The 21,221-nt window shown below is 37.0% G+C and overlaps 1 protein-coding gene across 1 annotated transcript in view; it reads right to left on the bottom strand.

Annotated features, from left to right (window-relative positions):
* Positions 1–14,807, bottom strand: part of tup (LIM1_Isl and LIM2_Isl domain-containing protein tup) — a 46,632-nt gene extending 31,825 nt beyond the window's left edge. The window contains exon 1 of the mRNA XM_015334941.2: positions 14,451–14,807. Within this exon, the coding sequence (XP_015190427.1) occupies positions 14,451–14,466 (16 nt within the window). The 5' untranslated portion in view covers positions 14,467–14,807. The remainder of the gene's footprint in view (positions 1–14,450) is intronic.
* Between the last annotated feature and the right edge of the window lie 6,414 nt (positions 14,808–21,221).

Below are 21,221 nucleotides of genomic sequence, written 5' to 3'. Positions count from 1 at the left end.
TTTTATAAAAATATAAAATTGTACTTTTTTTTTTTTATAACAAATTGTAAGTATTAAATGTAGAAAAAATAAAAGTTCGTTTAGATTTGCGTGAGATTGGTATTTGAATAAGGACGGATGAGTAATCAACGTAATCAGCATAAATCTCGACACATTTTTGAAAAAAGAAAAAAGAAGACGATGAGACTGTCGGCGAAAGAAAGTCGACACTTTGTGTTGAAGAATTGGTGCCACACTGCATACTAACAGAGACGAGGACGGACGACGGACACGACGAACGTCGGACGAATGGGACAGCGGCTTGGATCTTTGATCTGGATAGGATACCACTTGATCCTTCTATTTCTCAAGGATTGCCTGTCTATTTCTCCTTTAAACTTTCTTAACAGGACCAACACCTGCATTCTGCGGAAATAATAGTTTCAACGCTCTCTCTCTCTCTCACTTTCGTCTACTAGTTCTCCAAAGTATTCCAAAAAAAGCCGACTGTATTTTCAATAGCAGACGTACTCTTTCTCCTAACGTGTGTATATATGTGTTTAGGAAAATCTCGACTCCTTTCTTTCTTTTTTTTTTGGTCTTCTTCTTTTTCTTTCGCTTCGTCCTCTCACTCGAGGGATGATAAATCCTGGTTTGATCTTTCGATCTCTATCCCCCTTTTTTTCTCTTATTTTATTTTACTTTATTATTTTTTTTTCCTTTCTTTCTTTCTTTCTTTCTTTTTTACGTAGCATCGATGATGTCGGTGTAGCCGATCGAACGGATAAAAATCACTTTTGATATCTCGATACATATTTCGAGATTATTTTGTAACGTATCAAAGGTATCCCAATGTTTTGTTGGATAATCATTTTCAACGTATAAACTCCGTCTACCTACCTTTATTGTCCAATATTCTTATAAATAGTTCCTTTGATTTTTGTGATATCTTTTTTTTTTCTTTTCGATAAATGTCAATTTGTAGAAATTCTTCTGGTAGATAGACAGACGAAGGAAAGAAAGTTCGACAAGGAAATCTTCTTTTAGATGAGATTTGATTGTGTCCGTAAGGCAAAAAGTTCCTTCTATTTTTTTGTTGTTTCTTTTTACGATTAACAGACTTGGCCTGTCATTAACGAGATCCCAAAGGGGAAAAAACCATTTGCATGTATATGTCTACATAAAGGATGATATAATCGCTTTTCTATCTCTCGGTTCTTTCAGTTCGAACGATCCTCGAACCGATCCTCGATCCTCAAACGATTGAATCAAAGGATCACGAGTAAGTAGTCTTGCAAAACTCGTCAGCTTGTTCATTTCAAAGTAAGAACAAAAATATTACAAAATAAATAACAAAGTATAAAAACAAAAAGACAAATCTGAATCGTACTCCGATAGATAATATTCATCTTGTAATTGATTTTAATATAATTACAAGAGAAATCGAGATAACTATGCGTCGTCGAATATATTAACATTTCATTGGTTATACTATTTGATGCTTTATTTATTTAGATAAATTTCTCTTGGAGAAAACCTCTTTCAATGAGGTTTTGAAAGATACCCCCCCCCCCTCCCGCTCTTCGAATCGCGTGAAAAATTAAGAGAAATACGTTCGTTATTTTACAAAAAAAAAAAAGAAAAAAGGGAGAGAGATAGAGAGAGAGAGCAGGATTTGCACTTTAATAACTGGCTATTATTTTGTTAAAGAGCGAGAGCGATAGAGAGAGCGAGAGAGAGAGAGAAAGGTAAGTTAATATCACGTAGCTTCACTTCACGCACGTTGTAATGGATCTCTAATATAACTGGAGATTATTTTTTGGGTATAAAATAATGAAAAAGTGCATTAATCGCCGTCGCGCATTAAAGTAATCCACGATAATTGGACGTGAAATCTATATGCGTTCGTCGATTCACACAGAGTGAAGTATGGAAATGCGAGAAGAGAAGAGAAGAGAAGCGCAGCCGCCGGGTAAAACAACATCTATGTAATAGAGAACCCGAATATATCTGTTTTTCAGTATGACCGAGAAGACCCATTACAAAATTTCCTCACAGATATATTTCTGTTTTTATTATATTTACAACTAATTATTTCTAATATTAATAATACATTATTCATCTTTTATTATACTGTATACATTAATTAGCGTTAAAGAAAAAATGTACTTTGTGTTTTTCATCAAATAACAAACAATTTCAAATTATATTATAAATGCAAAATTAACTGAACACTCTGCAAAAACAAATAATAAATTACGGTCACGTTGAATTTCGTATTAAATTGAATCGTATGTTTATAAAGTCGATAAGTTAGATCTAGCGTGAATCTATATACCAGAAGGGGTTGTTTCGATTAGCACCGAGTTAGAGAGATGAACTCGCGAAAGTATGGCGAACGAAGGGGTGGTACGGGATAAGGGGAGGGTTAATGCGTGTTTGGGCGCGTGACCCCGTATGTAATGGATCCCTAATGCGAGCCGTCGATTATTTTCCTCTGTGCGCCATTATAGAACTACCGATCAGAAGGAGAGAGAGAGAGAGAGGGAGTGAGGAAGGGGGGTAGGGTGTAAAGGGTACGCGGGGAGTACCTTGCACGAACTGACAAATTTACCAGCGATTCGAAAGCTTTTAGCGGTAAAAGTTCGACACCGATCGTGCGACACGTCGACCACGTTTGCATTATGCAAGCACGACTTTCCTCCTACTATTAGTGTTACATATACATGCCCATTATCTAGTAGCTGGGTATATGTAACACGGCACCCAACCCTCTAAACTAGGATCAATTTTCAATCTATGGAAGAGAATAAGATTTATCGATCTTTGAGAATCTTCGTTTGAAACTAATTTTCTAAAATGACGCAAGGTAATTGACCTGTACGTAAATCATACATATGTATATTTTAAATGTTCATCCCAATTCTATTTCTATATGCACGTAACTTTGATTCTTTTTCGACTTTTTCTTTTTATTTTTTATTTTTTTTTTAATGGAGTGAATAATTGAAGTACCTACCATTATGGAAATGAGATTTGCTAGGTTTTATTATCGTCAGAAGTGAAAATGATTTATGAATTGTTAATTTGCCGTTGAATTTTTATGACGATTAGAATTTTCAAATTTGTGGTCAAGATCAATGAAACATTTTTTACGTGCTAAAAAAAAAAAAAAAGATCTAGAGAATTGACTGTTAGATTTTGGTATTCAAAAAGTGTAGTCTAATTCAAAGTTAAAATCAGAGTCAAGTATCCGTTTAACGAACAATCAGCAGAAGTCAAATTTACAAAAGAATTTACAACGGTACCCGACGCGCTTGGATAAGAAGAAAAATAAAGAGAGAACGAGAGAGAGAACGAGAGAAAAAGAGAGAGAAAGAGAGATACCAGTTGCAGTGCTCCTTTCACGGATGCAGATGCAGCTGTAGTTATATAGGTGCCTATATAGGCAAAGCAGTTATGTCTATATATCGTACGGTCGTATATCCCAAGGAGACTACCTTTTCCTATACGTCCGACAAAAGGGCAGCCCGCGGACGGATAAATATGTAACTATAAAAAAGAAAAAGAAAAAAGAGAAAAAGAGAAAGAGAGGAAAAGAGAAAAAATAGGAAGGGTAAATACTCACGGTCAAGAATCAATATTGTTAGAGAGTCCCGGCCGTTTCGCCGTTTCTAATGTAAGTGTACTGCGCGCCCCACGTTTAGGAAGATTTCGCCGCCGCCGCCTTTTTCTTCAACAGAGAAAGGACACTCCGAACGCCATTTTCTATCTCCCCATTTCACATTTCACTTTTTATACATAATTATTTTCTTTTTCTACAATTCTATAAATTATGTTTGATAGGACTATGACGGATATATGAAATCATGGCAAATCATCGAAAGGAAGAAGTTTGGAATGATAATTTAAGTTGGTAAAAAAAAAGGTCAAAAGGTATGGGATGGTTCGCGTGTCGTAAAAGCTTTTTGCGTGTTACGTGCTCGTCCCTGTTCCATTGTAACGCATATAACTACTCGACCATCCCTTAACCGTTTGTTCCTTCTTCTCCCCCTACCCTGTGGTCGGTCAGTTAGTCAGTCTTCTAGCACGCGATACACGCATTGACTTTTCTAACACGCATCCACACCAATGCACGAATACATATATTTATATCGTCTAATTAGTCACGCTTCAAACACGAAATTTCTTGTTTACTTTGTATATCGATAAATAAATAAATAAATCATCATTTTTCTTTTTTTTTCAATACTCTTGCCTCGTTGTTTGAAACAAACAAATATTTTTCATGAGATTATTCAAATCGTAATCGAGTTTGTTATATTCGAACTTTATCCATTTATTATTAATTGAAATTAGTACAAAATATATCCGTATGCATCCACTCGAAATAATCTTAAATCTGAGAGGCAGGCTCTCTTTAATTCATAAAACACGAATAATAGCAGGTTGAAATCGGGTATCACGATGGAATGAACCGGTAGCGAAAAAGCGAACGGATTGAAAAATATTGCAGCTTTTGCATTACCTGTTTGCGAAAGCTTTCGCACGCGCGCTACCAAACGCGATCGGATTTGTTTGCCAACATAAAAGGCACGAAAGGATTATCTGCGCAAACAGGCCACCCGGTACATTTTATCATGTGTTTGTCATTTTACTTTTAACTGGTGAGAGAGAGAGAGAGAGAGAGAGAGAGAGAGAGAGAGAGAGAGAGAGAGAGAGAGAGAGAGCACGCGACCGCTCGTTATCTACTTTATCGGGTCTTGTGCAACTGTTAATGTTATAGTTAAATATATGTTGCGAGCAAAGCTTTGCATCTCTCTTTCTCTCTCTTTTCTTTACACTTTTTTTTCTTTTTTTCTCTTTTTTTTTTTTTTTTAAGAAAATATTTTGTCAAGACAAACAGTCCTAAGTAACGAACGAGCGGACGAACGAACGAACGAGATGTTAATTAAATTTCTTTGTCGGATAACGAAATCATTGGAAATTACGTTTAACATTTTTATCTATTTCTTTTTTTGTTTCTTCTTATTAGAAAATAATACTACTTCGATGTACGATGAATAAATATAAAGAAATAAATCAAAGTTACATATAACGAGAAAGTGTAACCGTTGATGAAGCTTTCCTCCTCCCGTTCGAGGACTACAATTTTGACATTATTTTATTACCCATTGAAAAATAATACGAGTACTCCGAGGTAATCATAAATAAGTAAATAAATAAATTGATGAATAAATGAATAAATAATTTGTGAAATTCGCGAGAGCTTTTCGTGTAATCAAAAATGTGATACGATTAAAAACATACATACATACATACATACATCCATTATTGCCGAAATAATAACAACAATCATAACAACAATATCCACTCGAATATTATTTTCAATGTTTTACGATTGTAACGTTCGTTGATTTATTCATTCATTGTGGAACGTTTGTTTAATCGTTATATCATTATTTTTTGATGACGACGCGATATTCTCTCTCTGCGTATAAAATTAAAAAAAAAAAAAAAAAACAAAAACGAATGAAAGGAAGAAAAATATAATAGTTGGATCATACTCCCACGCGCACGGGGACGACATGTAAATTGTGCCATCTGTAAATCAAGTAGAAACAGTAAGCATGAGCTGGCTCGTAAAAGTTCCTGGCTCTAGGTACGTACAGTATATGCCAGAAGAGATGATGATGAGCACGTGATCCGATCAACAGCTGCCCTTTCTGACCATATGGCATGCAACAACCCTCAACCGACCTCCCACCCCGAGGACTCGGTGTCTTTCTTCGAACTAGCAACCACCCCCAAGAGAGGGAGAGGAAATGAATCTGATAAGAGATTGTGCGGAAGATACGGGTCCCGTCCTCCGTTATCTTTCACATCCTGTTGGACGAACTCGCACGATCGACAACAAATCTCCACGACATGACGTTGGCGCGTGTCGCGTGAACGTCTAATTACCTTACCCGATAAATAACAATGCTAATATGTCGTCATTACGCTATTCCTCCTTTTCTGCAGACTTTTATTTTTATCATTTATGTAGGACGATCATTCTATTATTATTATTATTATTTTTTTTTCTTCTAAATTTTTGTCTCTGTCCAATACCGAAATAATTGTTTCTTCACGCCAATAGTGTGATTTCACAGTTCATAGAATTGTATTCAATTTTTACATGTGCTATGATCAGATTTCAGATAATAAAATGTTCCATAGAAATTTGATTACGTTTTAAATGAAACAAAAGTGGTATATTTTTTTTTATTAATAAAGGGGTATTACATAATGTAAAAACATTAATAACCAATTGCTTTGAGTAAATAAGCATTTGCTATTGCTATTGCAATAATATTTCGAGGTGGGACTAAATATGTTCCACTGTGCCCCAAAGAATTAATAGAAATATTCTTAGATAATATCAAGACCTATTTATTTCTATCTAATTCTATTGTACTAAAAGATTAAATATATAGATACTTCTTTTGTGAACACGATGATCGCACCATTCCAAAAACTAGGTCGAACGCGATAAATATTTTCTACGAACATGGACATGGACAAGATGTTTCCTTTTTCCTCTACCCGAAACTTCTCTCTCATTTCGTTTTTTTTTTTATTCTAACAATACTATCGAAGAACTTTCTGTTATCTTGGAAATGTTCAAAAATTATGAGTAAAAATATGATTATGATTCAGCGTTGTTCATGACGCATACGTTGAGAAATATCCATGTCCATGTCAAAAATCTTTGGTAAAAATGATCGTCAGAATTAAAAAAAAGAAAAACTATTATCGAATGAATGATTAAGATGAATTGACACATACGCTATACGTAGTACACTTTCTCATCTATTCTATTAAAAATACTGAACGACATGGGAATCTACTTTACCGAACGATTCGTTATTTAATAATTCAAATTTCAATTTGTTTTTTTCTTTTTCGATATAACAAAATATTTGACAACAAAAGTATAATATATATAAAATGAATGATCTTTGTTCGAGAATTTTTAAGCACCTTTTTAGGGTTGGTGTTTTAAAAGCAAACCTTATAATATTGAAATGTGCAAAAACGTGAAATCGATTTGAAAAATCAGCCAAGACCTAACCATATTGGGAAACACATAGGAACTTTGACTCATCCTGTACTTTAGTTTAATAGAAATGGATAAAGCACTCTCGAATTTCCAGTGTTTCCAGGGTTTCCTGAAGGAGAAAGGATAAATGTCGAAAATGATTAGGGGGTGGACACTCAGAGAGATTTTCAAGAAGGACAGTTTTACTATCCATCCTTTGTGTATAGAATTCGTAGGGAGAGAAATACATTCGTAAAAGAATTTTCTTTAGTGGGAGGAGAAGAGAGAACACGCGATAAATATTTTCCAGGACAATGGACGACGTTAAAGGCTCGTGTCAGTTTCGTCCTGCGGCTTTCTAACGGAACCACGAAAACCCTGAAAGCGAAGGAAAAGGAAGACTCAGTACCGGAAGTTGAGCACGATCGGCCATACATCCGGCCACGCGTCGACGCAAGCCAATTAATTCATTACCGCCCTTCTTTCCCTTTCTCTCTCTCTCTCTCTCTCTCACCCCCTTTTTCTTATCTGAACCCCTATATCAATTCACCTATATCTTCTAACCAACGTGATAATAAACTTTCCGATATATGATTACTATAATCAATTTTTCGTTCTTTCATATATACAAAATGAATATTGCGTTGTCATCATCGTCATGATCAAAGTATAAAAATATCTAATAAACATTTTTTGTTTTATCTGGTAGCCTAGTTTTTAAATAAATAAATTGTATTCTAAGTGAAAAGTATAATTATTGTAGAAATGAAACTACAAATTTGTAGGAGTATAAGTAGATAATATGTCTCCCACACTTGCATCGCGGATCGAGGTGTGGCCATTGTGAATTTTACAATACCGTTTGATTGGAAGTCACGTGTCAGTGGCAATGAATTCGAATGTTGGGGTCACGTGTCACGACGCGTTTCCGTGGACGACACGTAGCCAAAAGTCACGACACCCTTCCTTTTCGATTACACCCCACTATGCTTCTACGATTTTAAACATATCCACCAACTCTACGAGCTTCGATTAAACTTATATTTCACTTAGATTTTTCAATCGCATATATATATATATATATTTATGTTTTCGTGAAGTTATTCTTCCATTTCTTTTTTTTTTTTTTCATAAAATAGAAAAATTCGCTTGAATAAAATATAAAATAAAAGGGAATCGAAAAAGTATCCGGAAACGTTTTCTCATTTCTCAATTGGAAGGAAAAGGCGGTCTTTCTCTCTCTCGAGAGAGGAAGAGGTGGAGACGCATATATGTGCCGTGAAAGCACGCGAAAGGTACGCACGCGCGCCATGTTCCAAGAGAAACGGCCCTGACGAGCACGGGGACACTGACAAATGACGCGTGGCGTTGTTCGGCCACGCGACGCCTAATTGACGTTACCGTGACGTTACCGTGACGTCACGTGCCACCAATGCGCCGCTTGCCAACTTACAGGCGTTCTCCAAACCCATCATCCTTTTTACGCCAAATTCATCCGAAAAACTTCCTTAGTTTGTTCCGTTTTCTCGAGTACCTTTTCCTTTCAAATAATAGTTGAACATTCCGCAAAAATTCAAATATATTCCAAAGACGAGTATATGATAAATGTTGTAATTAAATATTCATTGACCACGATTACGTTTACAATTCAAGATTTTGATCTATTAAATATGAGGACACGCAAGAGGAGGACGGTTCCGAATATCCGGCATGGTCGCGTGGTCGGTGAATAATTAGTCGATTGTCATGTCTACGGGCCGGAAGCGAACCATCAATATTTTTATTGCGATCTAAGCCCCATGAAGAAGAAAGCGGAAAGTTAAGCGACCCCAAAACGCTTCCCGCTATTTTTTGCGCGTGTCCGAGCGTTCGTAAGGGTGCCACTGGCTCTTCTTCCTAATGCTAAGTGATATCGCAGATACATCTACACTTATTCAACGAACGTACTTATACACGAATACGTTCAAAGTATTTTCTCATATTTGCTAATATTATCAAAATAAATCCTAACTAATTTCTAATCGAAAAGTTAAACCAAGATGAGAAGAAAGTTCTCGTTATCCAGTTGAGACGAGATATTTTGAAATAATCGATTTTCATAGATAAATGTGTATCTTTGAAAGATGAAGTGAGGAGGATTAAACGAAGAGAGAACCTCGATGTCGAAAAGTCCTCCCACTCGATAAACTTAAGGTGTAAAGAACTTTCAAACCCTTCGACTTCGATGTCTTCGAATTTGTTCTATCAAATATGAAGTACTTATTTCGAGAACGTTTTTTTACATCAAAATGTTACGCGAATCTTATCAGTAACAGTTAGGATTAGATCGAATAAATGGGACACCCTGTATAAACGGAAGAATCGCGTTCCTCGCGTGATTTCTCTTAGAATATCTGGTGCTCTCGCGAAGAATAGATCCTGTCTCGAGAAGAAAAAGTGTAGACTTGCGTAGAAGCAGGGCGAAGATAGATTAATGGAATTCGTGCAAAGGGAACACTCGTCATTCGGAAGTAGAACCGAACTCGTTCAAAAGAACTAGAAGAAGAATAAGTATCGTGAAAAAAGTTTAGGAGACGCGCGATTAACCTTCCGCAAAGCCATCGAGAATAATCAACGATTGCAACGATTTGTCGTAACTTAGGGTAACGAGTGTCCACCCCTAAATTTTCATTAATTAATCATTTGGAATGAGTGTACAAAAATAAAAAAACAAGAATATTTCATACCATCTGATCTAAAAAAAATTCACCGTCGTATGCAGTGATGGCTTCGAGGATTGAATTGTCCTGTATTGTAAAAAAAGTGTATTATAGAATATTAAAATAATGGTTAATTAATCGAAGGAAACGTGTATTGTTATTTAAAATCACCTAGTATATGATCGGAGTACCGTCCTCTTCGAAATTCACCTTCGGACTGACGAATTGTCCTCTATCGAAATTCTTATATTCAATGTTGTTTATATGACTTTCTGAACACTATACACATGTGTATAACGGGTATATTATTTGTAACAAATAGAAATTAAGATAAAAACGTTCTAATTTTAGTCTTTTTTGTATTCTAAAGTAATTTTATTTGATCACACCTGCGCAGTGATAGCTGTTTCATCGTTTCGTTTCCGTTACCATGTATTATTTTCGTTCACTTTTTTTTTTTTTCAAATCAGCCCTATTCTAAAAAAAGTTTTCACTTAAAAAATGTAGTCTCATTTAACGAGCGAGTGTCTCACGGTCGTTTCTCTCGATGCGTTCGTCCCTCCTAATGGGCGACGATGCGTGGAATATGATCCGCGTTATACAGCATAATGTCGCATTATTACTGCACCCTTTTGTCCATACTCCCCCGCGTGCCATATAGCAATCGTCCGAGCTTACTTTCCCACAGGAACGCCCCACTTGAAATCGAAGCCACAAACACACGCGTGTTATCCGCAAATACTACCTATATAGATATACTACGTTAGAGATAAGATTTTCCGAACACCTACGTTTGCTTAGATAAAATGGAAAAATAAAATAATCAAATTTTCAACATAATGAAATCAACTGTATAAGGTTAAATATTATTATAAGAATAGAGTTTTCTAAGTTAAGGTGGTGAAGGCGTTTGGATCGTGTCTCCGAGTCGTTGATGGTTAAAACGCGGATGACTCAACAGCTTCCGGCCGTCCGTCCGTCCTTTAGTTTCAGGGTGCTCGTAGAGCGTAATGGCGAGGCCAGATGATAGCAGGCATCACGGTAAGGTATAGAAAAGAGACGCGTGTTTGTTAAGAGATTCGCTACGGTGCAGCGCGGTTCCCGTGGCGAAGCGCTAAGTGCATCCCTCTATTATGCAAGCTCCTCTTCCTCCAAAACTCTCGTCAAGAGTAGGTATCTCTCACAACAGAGGAAAAGAAAAAGAAAGACAAAGAAATATCTAACCATATACGTGTGTATGTATATGCAACATACGGAGAAAGAGATCCAAGGTTCGATACATTGATCGCGCATGAATAAGAAATTAAATTCATAATTAAACAGTCACCCTTAGTTTTTATTTGTCTCGTGAAATAATTATATTTCGCATCGTGTTTCGCGTCATAAATAGGCAAGAATTAAACGATCATATTACCTTTGATTTTTTTGGGGACCTAACGAAATGACAATTCGAATCGTAGAAGATCTATCTAATCGTAGATCGAATAGATCGAATCATTAATCCAATAAGGACATTTATTAACTAACGAATTAGATGTTACATCGAATGATATCGAATAATTTGACGTGATTTTATGAAAAAGTAAAAGTTCCCTTTTTATTTGATCCTCGATAAAGGAAAGTATTGAAACTATTAATTGTGTCGAATAATTAGTTAGAAAGATGGAAGTTAAGTAAGACACACAAATTAGGAAGGGAAGACACGAGGAGAGAATTCGACGGGCGTTTAGTGAGAATTTAAAAAAAGAAATAGAAAAAGAAAAAGAATAATAATAGTAAGAAGAAGAAGAAGAAGAAGAAGAAGAAGAAAAAGAAGAGGGTAATCCCATATCGAGAGCTCGCATCTGCCACGTCACTGACCCGGGCCACTTTTCTTTTCCGGATGTATTCATTCCCTTGGAAGCATTCGGTCCGCTTCTCAGCTCTTCTCTTCTTCTCCTTCTCCTTCTTTCTTTCTTTCTTTCTTTCTTTCTCTGTTGGAAGGACTCTTTTTGAGCCTCCTTGGCTCTAATCTACCTGGCCATCTACATCCACGTTATCTTGCATCACGAACGACGGCGACTACTAATTCGAGGATTTAGCGAAGGTAAGACTTTAAAGAAGGTGCTGTGATGTCACTCCATTTCTATCTCTATCTTTATTTTATCTTCCTTCCTTCCTTTCTTTCTTTCTTTCTTTCTCTTTCATTTAGAGACGAATATAACGATCACCCAACGAGGGTGTAGGTACTACTACCGTCCTAAAATGGTAGCTCAAATTGTCCCTTTACCGTTATTCGAACCTTCTTCTTACATTCAAAACAAGTTTACCTAAGTATAAGATTTATATCCTTTGCCATTAATTTTTATCTTTAGGCGAGACTAATTCTCGAGAAATAAATATTTTTCGAGAATTCTAATTATACAAAAAAAAAAAAAAAATAGAATATATTTTTATCTGACAAAATTTCTTAAGTGAATGATTAGAAAACACTTTGGAGTACTCGTTAGCAACGAATATAAATCTTTTTGACAATGAGCAAGATGATTTTTTTTCTTCTCCTATCTTCGTCTCTTTCTCCCTCTCATAGATACATATATACATACGCACACGAATACATACTAGACGATAACGCATTTTAATACGTACAGCACGTTCCAAGTGCACCCCACGTAAAAGTGACTGGTCCAGTTCGATTAGCGTTCAGTTAGATTCGATTACGGTGTTGCAAACACGAGAGCAATTCTCCAGCTTTCTCTCTCTCTCTTAATACCATTCGTACCGTATAATAAATTCGATTTTGGTTGTCCAGAAAAGCGCAATGAGACTCGACGTAGGTCTCGACGCAGGTCTCGACGCAGGTCTCGACGCTTCGACGACCCATCGAATCATCGTCCCCCTTTTTTCCCACCCTCTTCTCCCACATCTTCTTCCATCGTACAGATATTCGTAGATATTCAATGTACAAGGCTCGATGGATTACAACAACGGGGACGACGCAAATGCATCGTCGAAAAGGGGATCGAAAGATTCAGGGGACTCTCTCTCTCTCTCTCTTTCTCTCTCTTCCAAAGAGGGAGAGAAACTTCGTGAAAATATTTTTTCTACCACCCCAGTCTCTCCCTACTCTTGTTACCAAGCACAAATCGCACCTCTTTCTATTTTCTTATAATTATTGAACTAAGTGTGCCGGGGAATTCATTTCTCGTTAATCCAAAATTTTCAATGTCTCTATCTTTGAAAATCGTCTACGAGTTCTCCTCCTGAATCTGATTAAATTTGTACAGAGTTAGTCTAAAGTTTACACTTCTTCGGACTTTGTAAGATCGTAATTAAGCTTGTAGTTTTATAATTAAACAAAAATTAGACTTAAATATTTACAAATATATTATAGGAATTGATTTTTGGAAATTATTTGAAAAACTATTGACGCGTCATTTATCTCTATAGAATAAAATTTGATAGATTGATCGTAAAAAAAAAAAAAAAGAATGAAATATTGAAATATGTAAAAAGACTACTTTGATTTGTTATTTTATAGAACTACGTGCGAAATAAATAGTACCTATCTAAAAATATTTTCGAACTAGCACATAAGCTCAAGTCTCACATATGTAAGCGTGCTAAACGGTTTATTTTTTCTTTTTTTTTTTTGTCTTTTTCTATTTCGAGATACACACACACAGACTAATACCAATCCTCCTACCGCTTTATCAATCCTGTTATTTAATGTACACACTAAGCTAGCATACGTTCTTAAATGACATACGGTTGTCGAACAGCAAATACGAATGGGTAGATTATAGACTGGATTTCTATATCTAAAATTCGATCGCGATCCTAATGGAAACATTAAAAGACTATGATGACGAAAATTGTTTGTTTTTCTTCGTTGTCTTTTTTTTTTTTTTAAATCGAAACTATCTATGTTGCACATTACGAAAATCCTAACGTGATAACCCGTTGACACGAAAATATTTTTCTCATCGGATATAAGGTGCTAACGTTAATTAGTTTGTTTGTGTGTGTATCGATCTAGTCTTTATAAAAGAAAAATGTAATTCTATTCAATCTAGAATAATTTTAAGTGTAATTCGAATTTCGTTAAAACTCGTATATTCCTGATCGGGTTATACAAAAATATTGGTACTTACGTATTAACGTCAACGCAGCAAAAATTCCGCTAATGCGCCAATAAAGAGCAACCTTGTTGTTTGCATACAGCAATCGTCAGGGTTTCGTCAGGGTTAGAGACTGTTTTGAATTTATGTTAAATTCTATATCGGCCCGATTATTTTCCACCGAAATCCGATTGTGTGTGACTATTTTTTATAAATAAAATCTTTTGAATTTTAAATAAAGTTTTTTATCCTATGATTTGTGCATGCAACAATTTAAGGTGTAGATTGGCGCATTAGGGAAACTTTGCTGCGCGGTGGCGTTAATACGTAAGTACCCAAAAATATTCTGCATAACTATTTTAAATCTACAAGCGTTTATACATCCCCGTGTAGTCAAATGAATTCGATAGGAAAATCTATCGACGTTCGTACCTAAAATTGGCTCGGGAAAAAAGTTAAAAACGATTTATTATCACTTGAAACGAATCATTTGAAATATTGTCGTGTACCGATTGGGGGAAAAAATAGCCAATCTGTAATAAGGATTTATTTGTTCGATTTGACCAGGTTAGATTTGAAATTACTCACGTGTATGAAGGCCCATATGTTTGCTTAATCGCCATCGATGATGTGTTTTGCAAACTCCAAATAATCTTCTCTTGGTTGACTTTTCTACCGTCGGATAGAAAAACAATTGTTAGAATGATAGAAAATCTTTGAACATTTTTCTCTTTATTTCATTCCATGATGATCTTCTTCGTATTCGATCGCGATTTTAATGCGAATCGAAATGCGTTCTTCTGTTACGAGTTATGCGAACGTAATGTACTACACAAATTTTTTTTATATAATAAATGAGGTTAGGTATATTTATTAAATAAAAACCGATTAGAATTTTTATTTTCACAAACAAAATAGAAAAGAAGAAAGAAAAAAAGATATACAATGGAATCGCAAACGAAACGACGAGAGGACACTGAAGATAGCAACGATCTGACGTAACGAAGATGTAATCGAGATGGCGCAAGAGTAAAACAATTTGTCGACGTGATTTATTCTTTGGTATTTTCAAACTTTCTAATTAATGTTTCTAATAACGTCTCATAAGGTTTTCAATATATAAAACGTAAATGGTATATTATCGTTTATACTTTAAAGAATGTCAATGAATGTCTCCTTGATTTAACACTACGTAAACAAATATATGAGTATTTACATTAGTATCCTCGCAATGTACAGCGAGACTTCTTAATCGACTATTGACGAATGTGATTGGTTGACGATAAAAGACGAGATTACAAGTCACGCGCGAATTTTAAATCATTCGTTACGAGTCAAATTTTTACGTGTATTGCAAATGCAATCGAAATAAAATGATAAAAAATAACAATTAAATGATATAATATAATTATTAATGGTATAATACATTGTGCAATAATTAACACATAGATCAACTTTTTTTTAGCCTGTCGAATTAATTAATGTCACATACCGCAAAGTATTATGTATGATGCACATACGTGCATATCACAAGGGATAATTTACCTTAGACAAATTTTATTCAAATCGTCCAAGAAAGAAAATATAAGCGAATCACCCCGAACAAATCCAGTGGTGCTTTTTCGTTATTCCTGAGCCTACATACGTAATGTAATAATCGGCGTGTATACCAGCCATATGTGCCCGAAACGATGAGCCCTTCCCACTTACATACATGCACTCGCATACATAGGAACACAGCTAGCCGTGTCGAGATCGAAGAGAGCAAGGTGCAGGGGAGGAGACTGCTGCTCGTGATTCTGATTAAATCAGCATTAGAGAGGTCCACGAGAGAGAGAGAGAGACGACCGATCAACCTCGTCGCACCCTTCGAGTCCTTCGACAATGACACCAAATGTCGAATCCTAAAGCTGCAACCCAACCACCCCTTGCCCCACCCCACAAACGATCCTTGTCGCTGGACGAGGGCAAGCTTTAATCACGATCCTTGAAACCTTGCCATGCGATATTCTCTCTCTCTCTCTCTCTCTCTTCCTCTCATGCTCTTTATTCAGCAAATGTATCCTACAACGTAAGAGCAGGTGCCTTTGCAAAAGCCGAAGCTCGATTTTGCCCTATACTGCAAAGGCCCTAGATTTCTATTGACGCGAGAACATGTTGCACTTTGCGCTCGATTACAGGCTTGACCCTGTACCACTCGCAGTCCTCGGTGTCCTTGTATTCCTCGTTTCTCTTTATCTTGTTTGCTCTCTCCGAATAGGGCAAAAGACCTGTTCGTATTTTCCCGATAAGCTCACTCTCATCTATAAATGCAAAAATTACGCAACGAACCTTTCTCTAATGTTAAACATTGAAAGATAATAATGATATTCTTGAAGAACGATCAGAACAACGAGGAGGAGGAGGAGGAGGAAGAAGAAGAAGAAGAAGAAGAAGAAGAAGAACCCCCTTCTAAATCCGAGTCTGGTAAGAAGGGTGAGTTAGTTTCCTTAGGCAGCGGTGTTATCATCCCTTAGGGTTTGGAGAAAGGACGCTAAGTTTTCTTCTCGTTCACATCGACGCTCTCGTTGACGCGTGCACGCATCCACGTAACGACATCGTTTCGATCGTGTGTGTGTGTGTGGGGGGGGGGGGAAGAAACGACGACGCTTCTACGTTTTACCCTCGCACGCGCTAAAAGCATATCTGTGTCGCCTCGCGAATACATACGGAATGGAACGGTAAAACAGGGGAAAAGGAACTGGAACGACAAGGATAGACAGAAAGGAAAGAGAGAAAAAGAAACAAGGACAATGACTTTTCCTACATTGAGATTCTCGAGACTTTCCAACGTTACCGACTCTTTTTTCTTTTTTTCTTCTTCTTCTTTTCTCACGTGTGCTTAATGCATCGTTAAGTTATATGCGTAACAGGAAATTGTTTAAATTCAAAAACCGATTTGTAGCAATTACATGTTTAAAAATGTCTTACGAATTATTATTTTTATAAAAATTCTAACATAACTTTTCTTATTGAATCAAAACTTAGATTTAGAAGAGTTTTGTCAAGCAGGACGAGAGGGTTTTATGTCGGATGTGGTATGGTGAATGGATCAGGATCATAAATATTGACCACGCTCCTCGTATCCTCGAAAAGCACACAATCGCGATATGGTAGACGGTTACGGTGTGGGGGTGGTACGGATTCACCCTTGGATTTCGGTCATAAATATTGATCAGTATTAGTGTACGCTCTCCTTATACTCGTGCTGGCGATATCAAGAGAGACGAAGAAACGAATATATTAAAAGAGAGAGAAAGAGAGAAGGAGTGAGAGCAACCCAATGATGTCCCATGAGAGCCAGGTTGGTTGTGTGTTTGCCGTCGATGATTGCGGTTAATTACAACACTGCCCGCATGTTTGTATGTCAAGCCTATATACATAAAGAGACCGGTAACGATCCCCCGTGGGAGAGTCGTCTTGGAAACATCCTCGAATTAATGAGAAGAAGATACCTACGAGTATTCGAAACACTTGCCTTCTTCATGTCTTTTTACACGTGTTCGTGTTTCTTAATTATATTCGAACGTAGTATCGTGCAGGTGGATTCGACTAGGCGCAACCCTTCCTTCTTTCCTTCCTTTTTTCCTCTGACTCCCGTAATTTATATTTTTTAATGAATATTTTATTATTTTATTTTCAACAAATATACCATATACTATATTCGATCATTCAAAGTTCCCCTTCTCTTCTCTGAGCTAAGTTTCGATAAAAAAAAAAGAAGACAAAAAACTTGATAGGGAACAAGAGAACTTCTTTAGCATTCTTATTTTTAGCATTCGCGAGGAAAGAACTCGACGATCGAGCAACCCGAACGAACCCCCCCAATTCAGGAAGTATTTCTTCCGAGTCGGTGAACTGCGGCGGAAATGAAAATTTCACATCTGAATTTTTTCGCATTCGTTTCTCTCTCTCTCCCTCTCTCTCTCTCTCTATCTATTCGTTCGAAGGGGGTGCGCTTGGTAGCGAGCCAGGAAGAGACAGGACAATGGCGAGGCCACCCTGTGTCACCCTACGTTAATTTCTAACGTCAACGACGACTTTTCAGCCCTCTCCACCACTCTATGCTACTTCACTCACTTCCACCCCTCTCCCATTCTATCTGTCTCTTTTTTCTCCTTTCCATCTCCATTAAAGAGTCCTTCGAGTACATATCCGGTGACCCGATTTAAAGCCAAAAAGAGGGCGATTTCCTCGGAAACGTTGAAGAGGGTAAACGGGGTGTCTGGAGAACCGGTAGAAAAAGGCAATCGTTCGTCGTAGTGGATGACTAAAGGTCCGTTTCACGGTGTCCTCCTTGACGATTAATCGACACTCATTTTCACCTCCTCCCCCATTTCTTCGACTAATTTGAACGTTCGTTCGTTCGTTCGTTCGTGCAGCATAATCGTAGAAATGACTTTCCTATTACTCTTTCGACATGCATTTATATATCGTAGATCTTTTATAATAACGTTACCCAATGAACTCGAAATATCGTTAAATAAAATTAATTACTGTTAGATACTAACAATGCAATTCGAGCTAATATAAACTGCCCCGGAAGCAAAGGGTTGAACAACAACAACAACAACAACAGCAACAATACACGAGTAACACTACCCCTGATCGGATATACCAAATCATTCATATTTCTATATCGAATAAATTCAACGCGATCAAAGTTTCCTTATAATTAATATAAATCGTAATGAAATTTGGTTGAATTTTCATTAATCAAAATATCGCTTATTTTAAAAGACTCATTGATGAAAATGAATCTGTCTTTTACGTAGCGTACTTTACTGGCGTCTCGCATCCAGTCTGTCATCCAACTCACGATGATACCTCTAAATAGCAACCCTAGAGACAATCAATCAGCTGATCACTGGACCTTGACTGTGTCCACATTGCGCGCCCTGCACAGTATCGCAACTGGTATCGGTGTTTGTTCCTATATGTGTGCACTCGCGTCTATGAGTACGTACGTGTATGCGTGCATTTCAAACCCCCTGCTGTTTATTTTCTATCTCTTACTCTCTTATTCATTGACTAGTACAATAACTAGCGTGAATCGTGCCTCTCATTTCTATCATCATCTTTCTTTGTCTTCCTATCTCCTTCTATCATTCTCACTCTTTTTGATCGGCCGACTGACTGTCTGTCTGTCTGTCTGTCTGCTCGATCCTCCGTGTTTAATGCTCCACGTCGACTAGTAGACACCATAAGGGGCGCGAGAGACTATGAAATAAAATAACACGTACTCATGAATGGATAGCTACATCTGCGAACGAAAAAACCTCCTTATCGACCATTGATTCATTCCAAAGAGAGAGAGAGAGAGAGAGAGAGAGAGAGAGAGAGAGAGAGAGAGGGGTTGCTGTTAATATATGAAACTCTTCTCAATTAATTCGATAATCATCAAGAATATATTTAAATATCGTTGTTGCGTAACAACAGGACTTCCTTCTGTAATTCTACTAAAAAGATTTAAAAAAAAAAAAAGAAAAAAGAAAGAGGAAACATCGTGTCCCGAGCAACGACAAGTAGTTGTCTCTTTTTCTCGTGTGTTCAACGATATCCGGTGAAAAGTTTCAGCATCGAACGTAACTCGATGTAGCGGTTCGGTTGACCGCGCTGTGAACAAGCGCGAGAGAGTTCGCTGGCTCACCGGAAGCTTTTATTGTTTTACAAGTTTACGGCGACCGTCTGGGGATCATGGGACGGGTCGACTCGACCCCACGACTCTAACCCACGACTCTAACCCACGACTCTAACTCGTATCCATGATCCGATTGCTTTCAACGTGAACGCTTTTTCCGTAAAGTCTTTTCGCATGCTTCTCGTCGACCCTTCTTTCCTTCCTTCCTTCCTTCCTTCTTTCCTTCCTTCGTTTTGCTCACTTCAATTTCATTCGCTTCAATGTGATTTATTATCATTTACTATGATTTTACTTACGAGGAAAAAAAAAACGTGTTAATTAATCTGCGATCCACACTGATAGACTATAATCTAAATTAGATCGATCAAACGAATTTTAAATCAAATGTTTTCAATTTTTGTTAAGTGATTTATATCGACTACGATTGGTCATGCGAACATTAGTTTCCGAACATTTCGAATTAGTAAAGGACGATTGAGAATCAACGGAACCTTCCGAAAAATCTCTACGAACGATTTACCCGTCGCAGACGACTAATTTTCTCTACTAAATAACTAGCCGAAGGGGTAGGTTTTGTTATCCGGCAGATCAAAGGCGGTAAAAGCCCAGTGATCATCCCTAGTGATCTTTGCCGCAAAACTGACTCAAACGTGGCGTTCATAATGTCTCTCTAATGAAATTTAAAAATTAAATGCACGTAAACCAATTCCTTTTATATTAATAATAATTAAATTGATCCAATTAGTCGCGATAACGATTGAAAATATTTGCAGACGAAAATACGACAATACTTTTTCGTTCTATCAAAGCTAATCACTTTCCTTGATTCTGAAAACTCCCTAAAAAAAAAAAACAAAAACAAAAAAAACAACAAAAAGAGAAGAGAAAGACGCGAAAGAAAGGAAGACGGTGAATAGCAGAGTAAAAAAAAAAAAAAAAAAAGAAATGTGGACAAGTAAAGGGACAGAAGGGAGAGGGCGTGTTCGATTCTATGAACGCTTGACCTATTGTCTCTGGGGTTTAATTTTTGCCCCCCTGCAAGGAAGCAAATTCCCTGTAGTACCCCCACTACTTGTCTCCTCTCTCTTAGAGTTTTTCTCGGTCTTTCTCTTGGTGGTTCCTCCCACGTCATTGGAAGTCGACCTGCCAGGGTATTCAGACGTCGCTAGCGACAATACCAAAGTCTCGTTGTGGGACGAAGCAATGCACAATGCGACAGCAATCAGCAGCCGCGCCCTTGTCAGCAGGGATCTCTGTCTTTCTCTTTTCGTGCGTATATATATTTGCCTCTCACTCTTTTTATTATTATTTTTTTTTCCTCCTCTTTTTTTTATTTTCCTGTCTGTTATTCAGACTTGTAGAAACACACGTAGCTCAATGGGATAGGCAGGGGGGTGGTTTTACGTGCAAGGATGATCTTCTTCTTCTTCTTCTTTTTCTTCTATCTTTGTCCATCTCTGCGCTTATATTTTTTCTCGTTACTCGTTGTTAGGACTACCCTTCGCAGACAAAATTCACCACGATAAGAAACAAGTCGACGACTTCGTCGAAATCGATGCAGGGGATAAGTGATTGCGAAATCACTGTTTACAGGGAATAAAAGAATAATGTGTTGGGAAACGATGGACTTGCGTTCGTTCTGATTTACTTCCAATTCCAAAAACTCTGATAAAAGAAAA

Source organism: Polistes dominula, unplaced genomic scaffold (genome assembly GCF_049000335.1).
Source record: "Polistes dominula isolate Pdom_NZ unplaced genomic scaffold, Pdom_raw_medaka contig_31, whole genome shotgun sequence".
Taxonomy (NCBI): Eukaryota; Metazoa; Arthropoda; class Insecta; order Hymenoptera; family Vespidae; genus Polistes; species Polistes dominula.
This window is presented reverse-complemented; position numbering and strand designations above follow the sequence as displayed.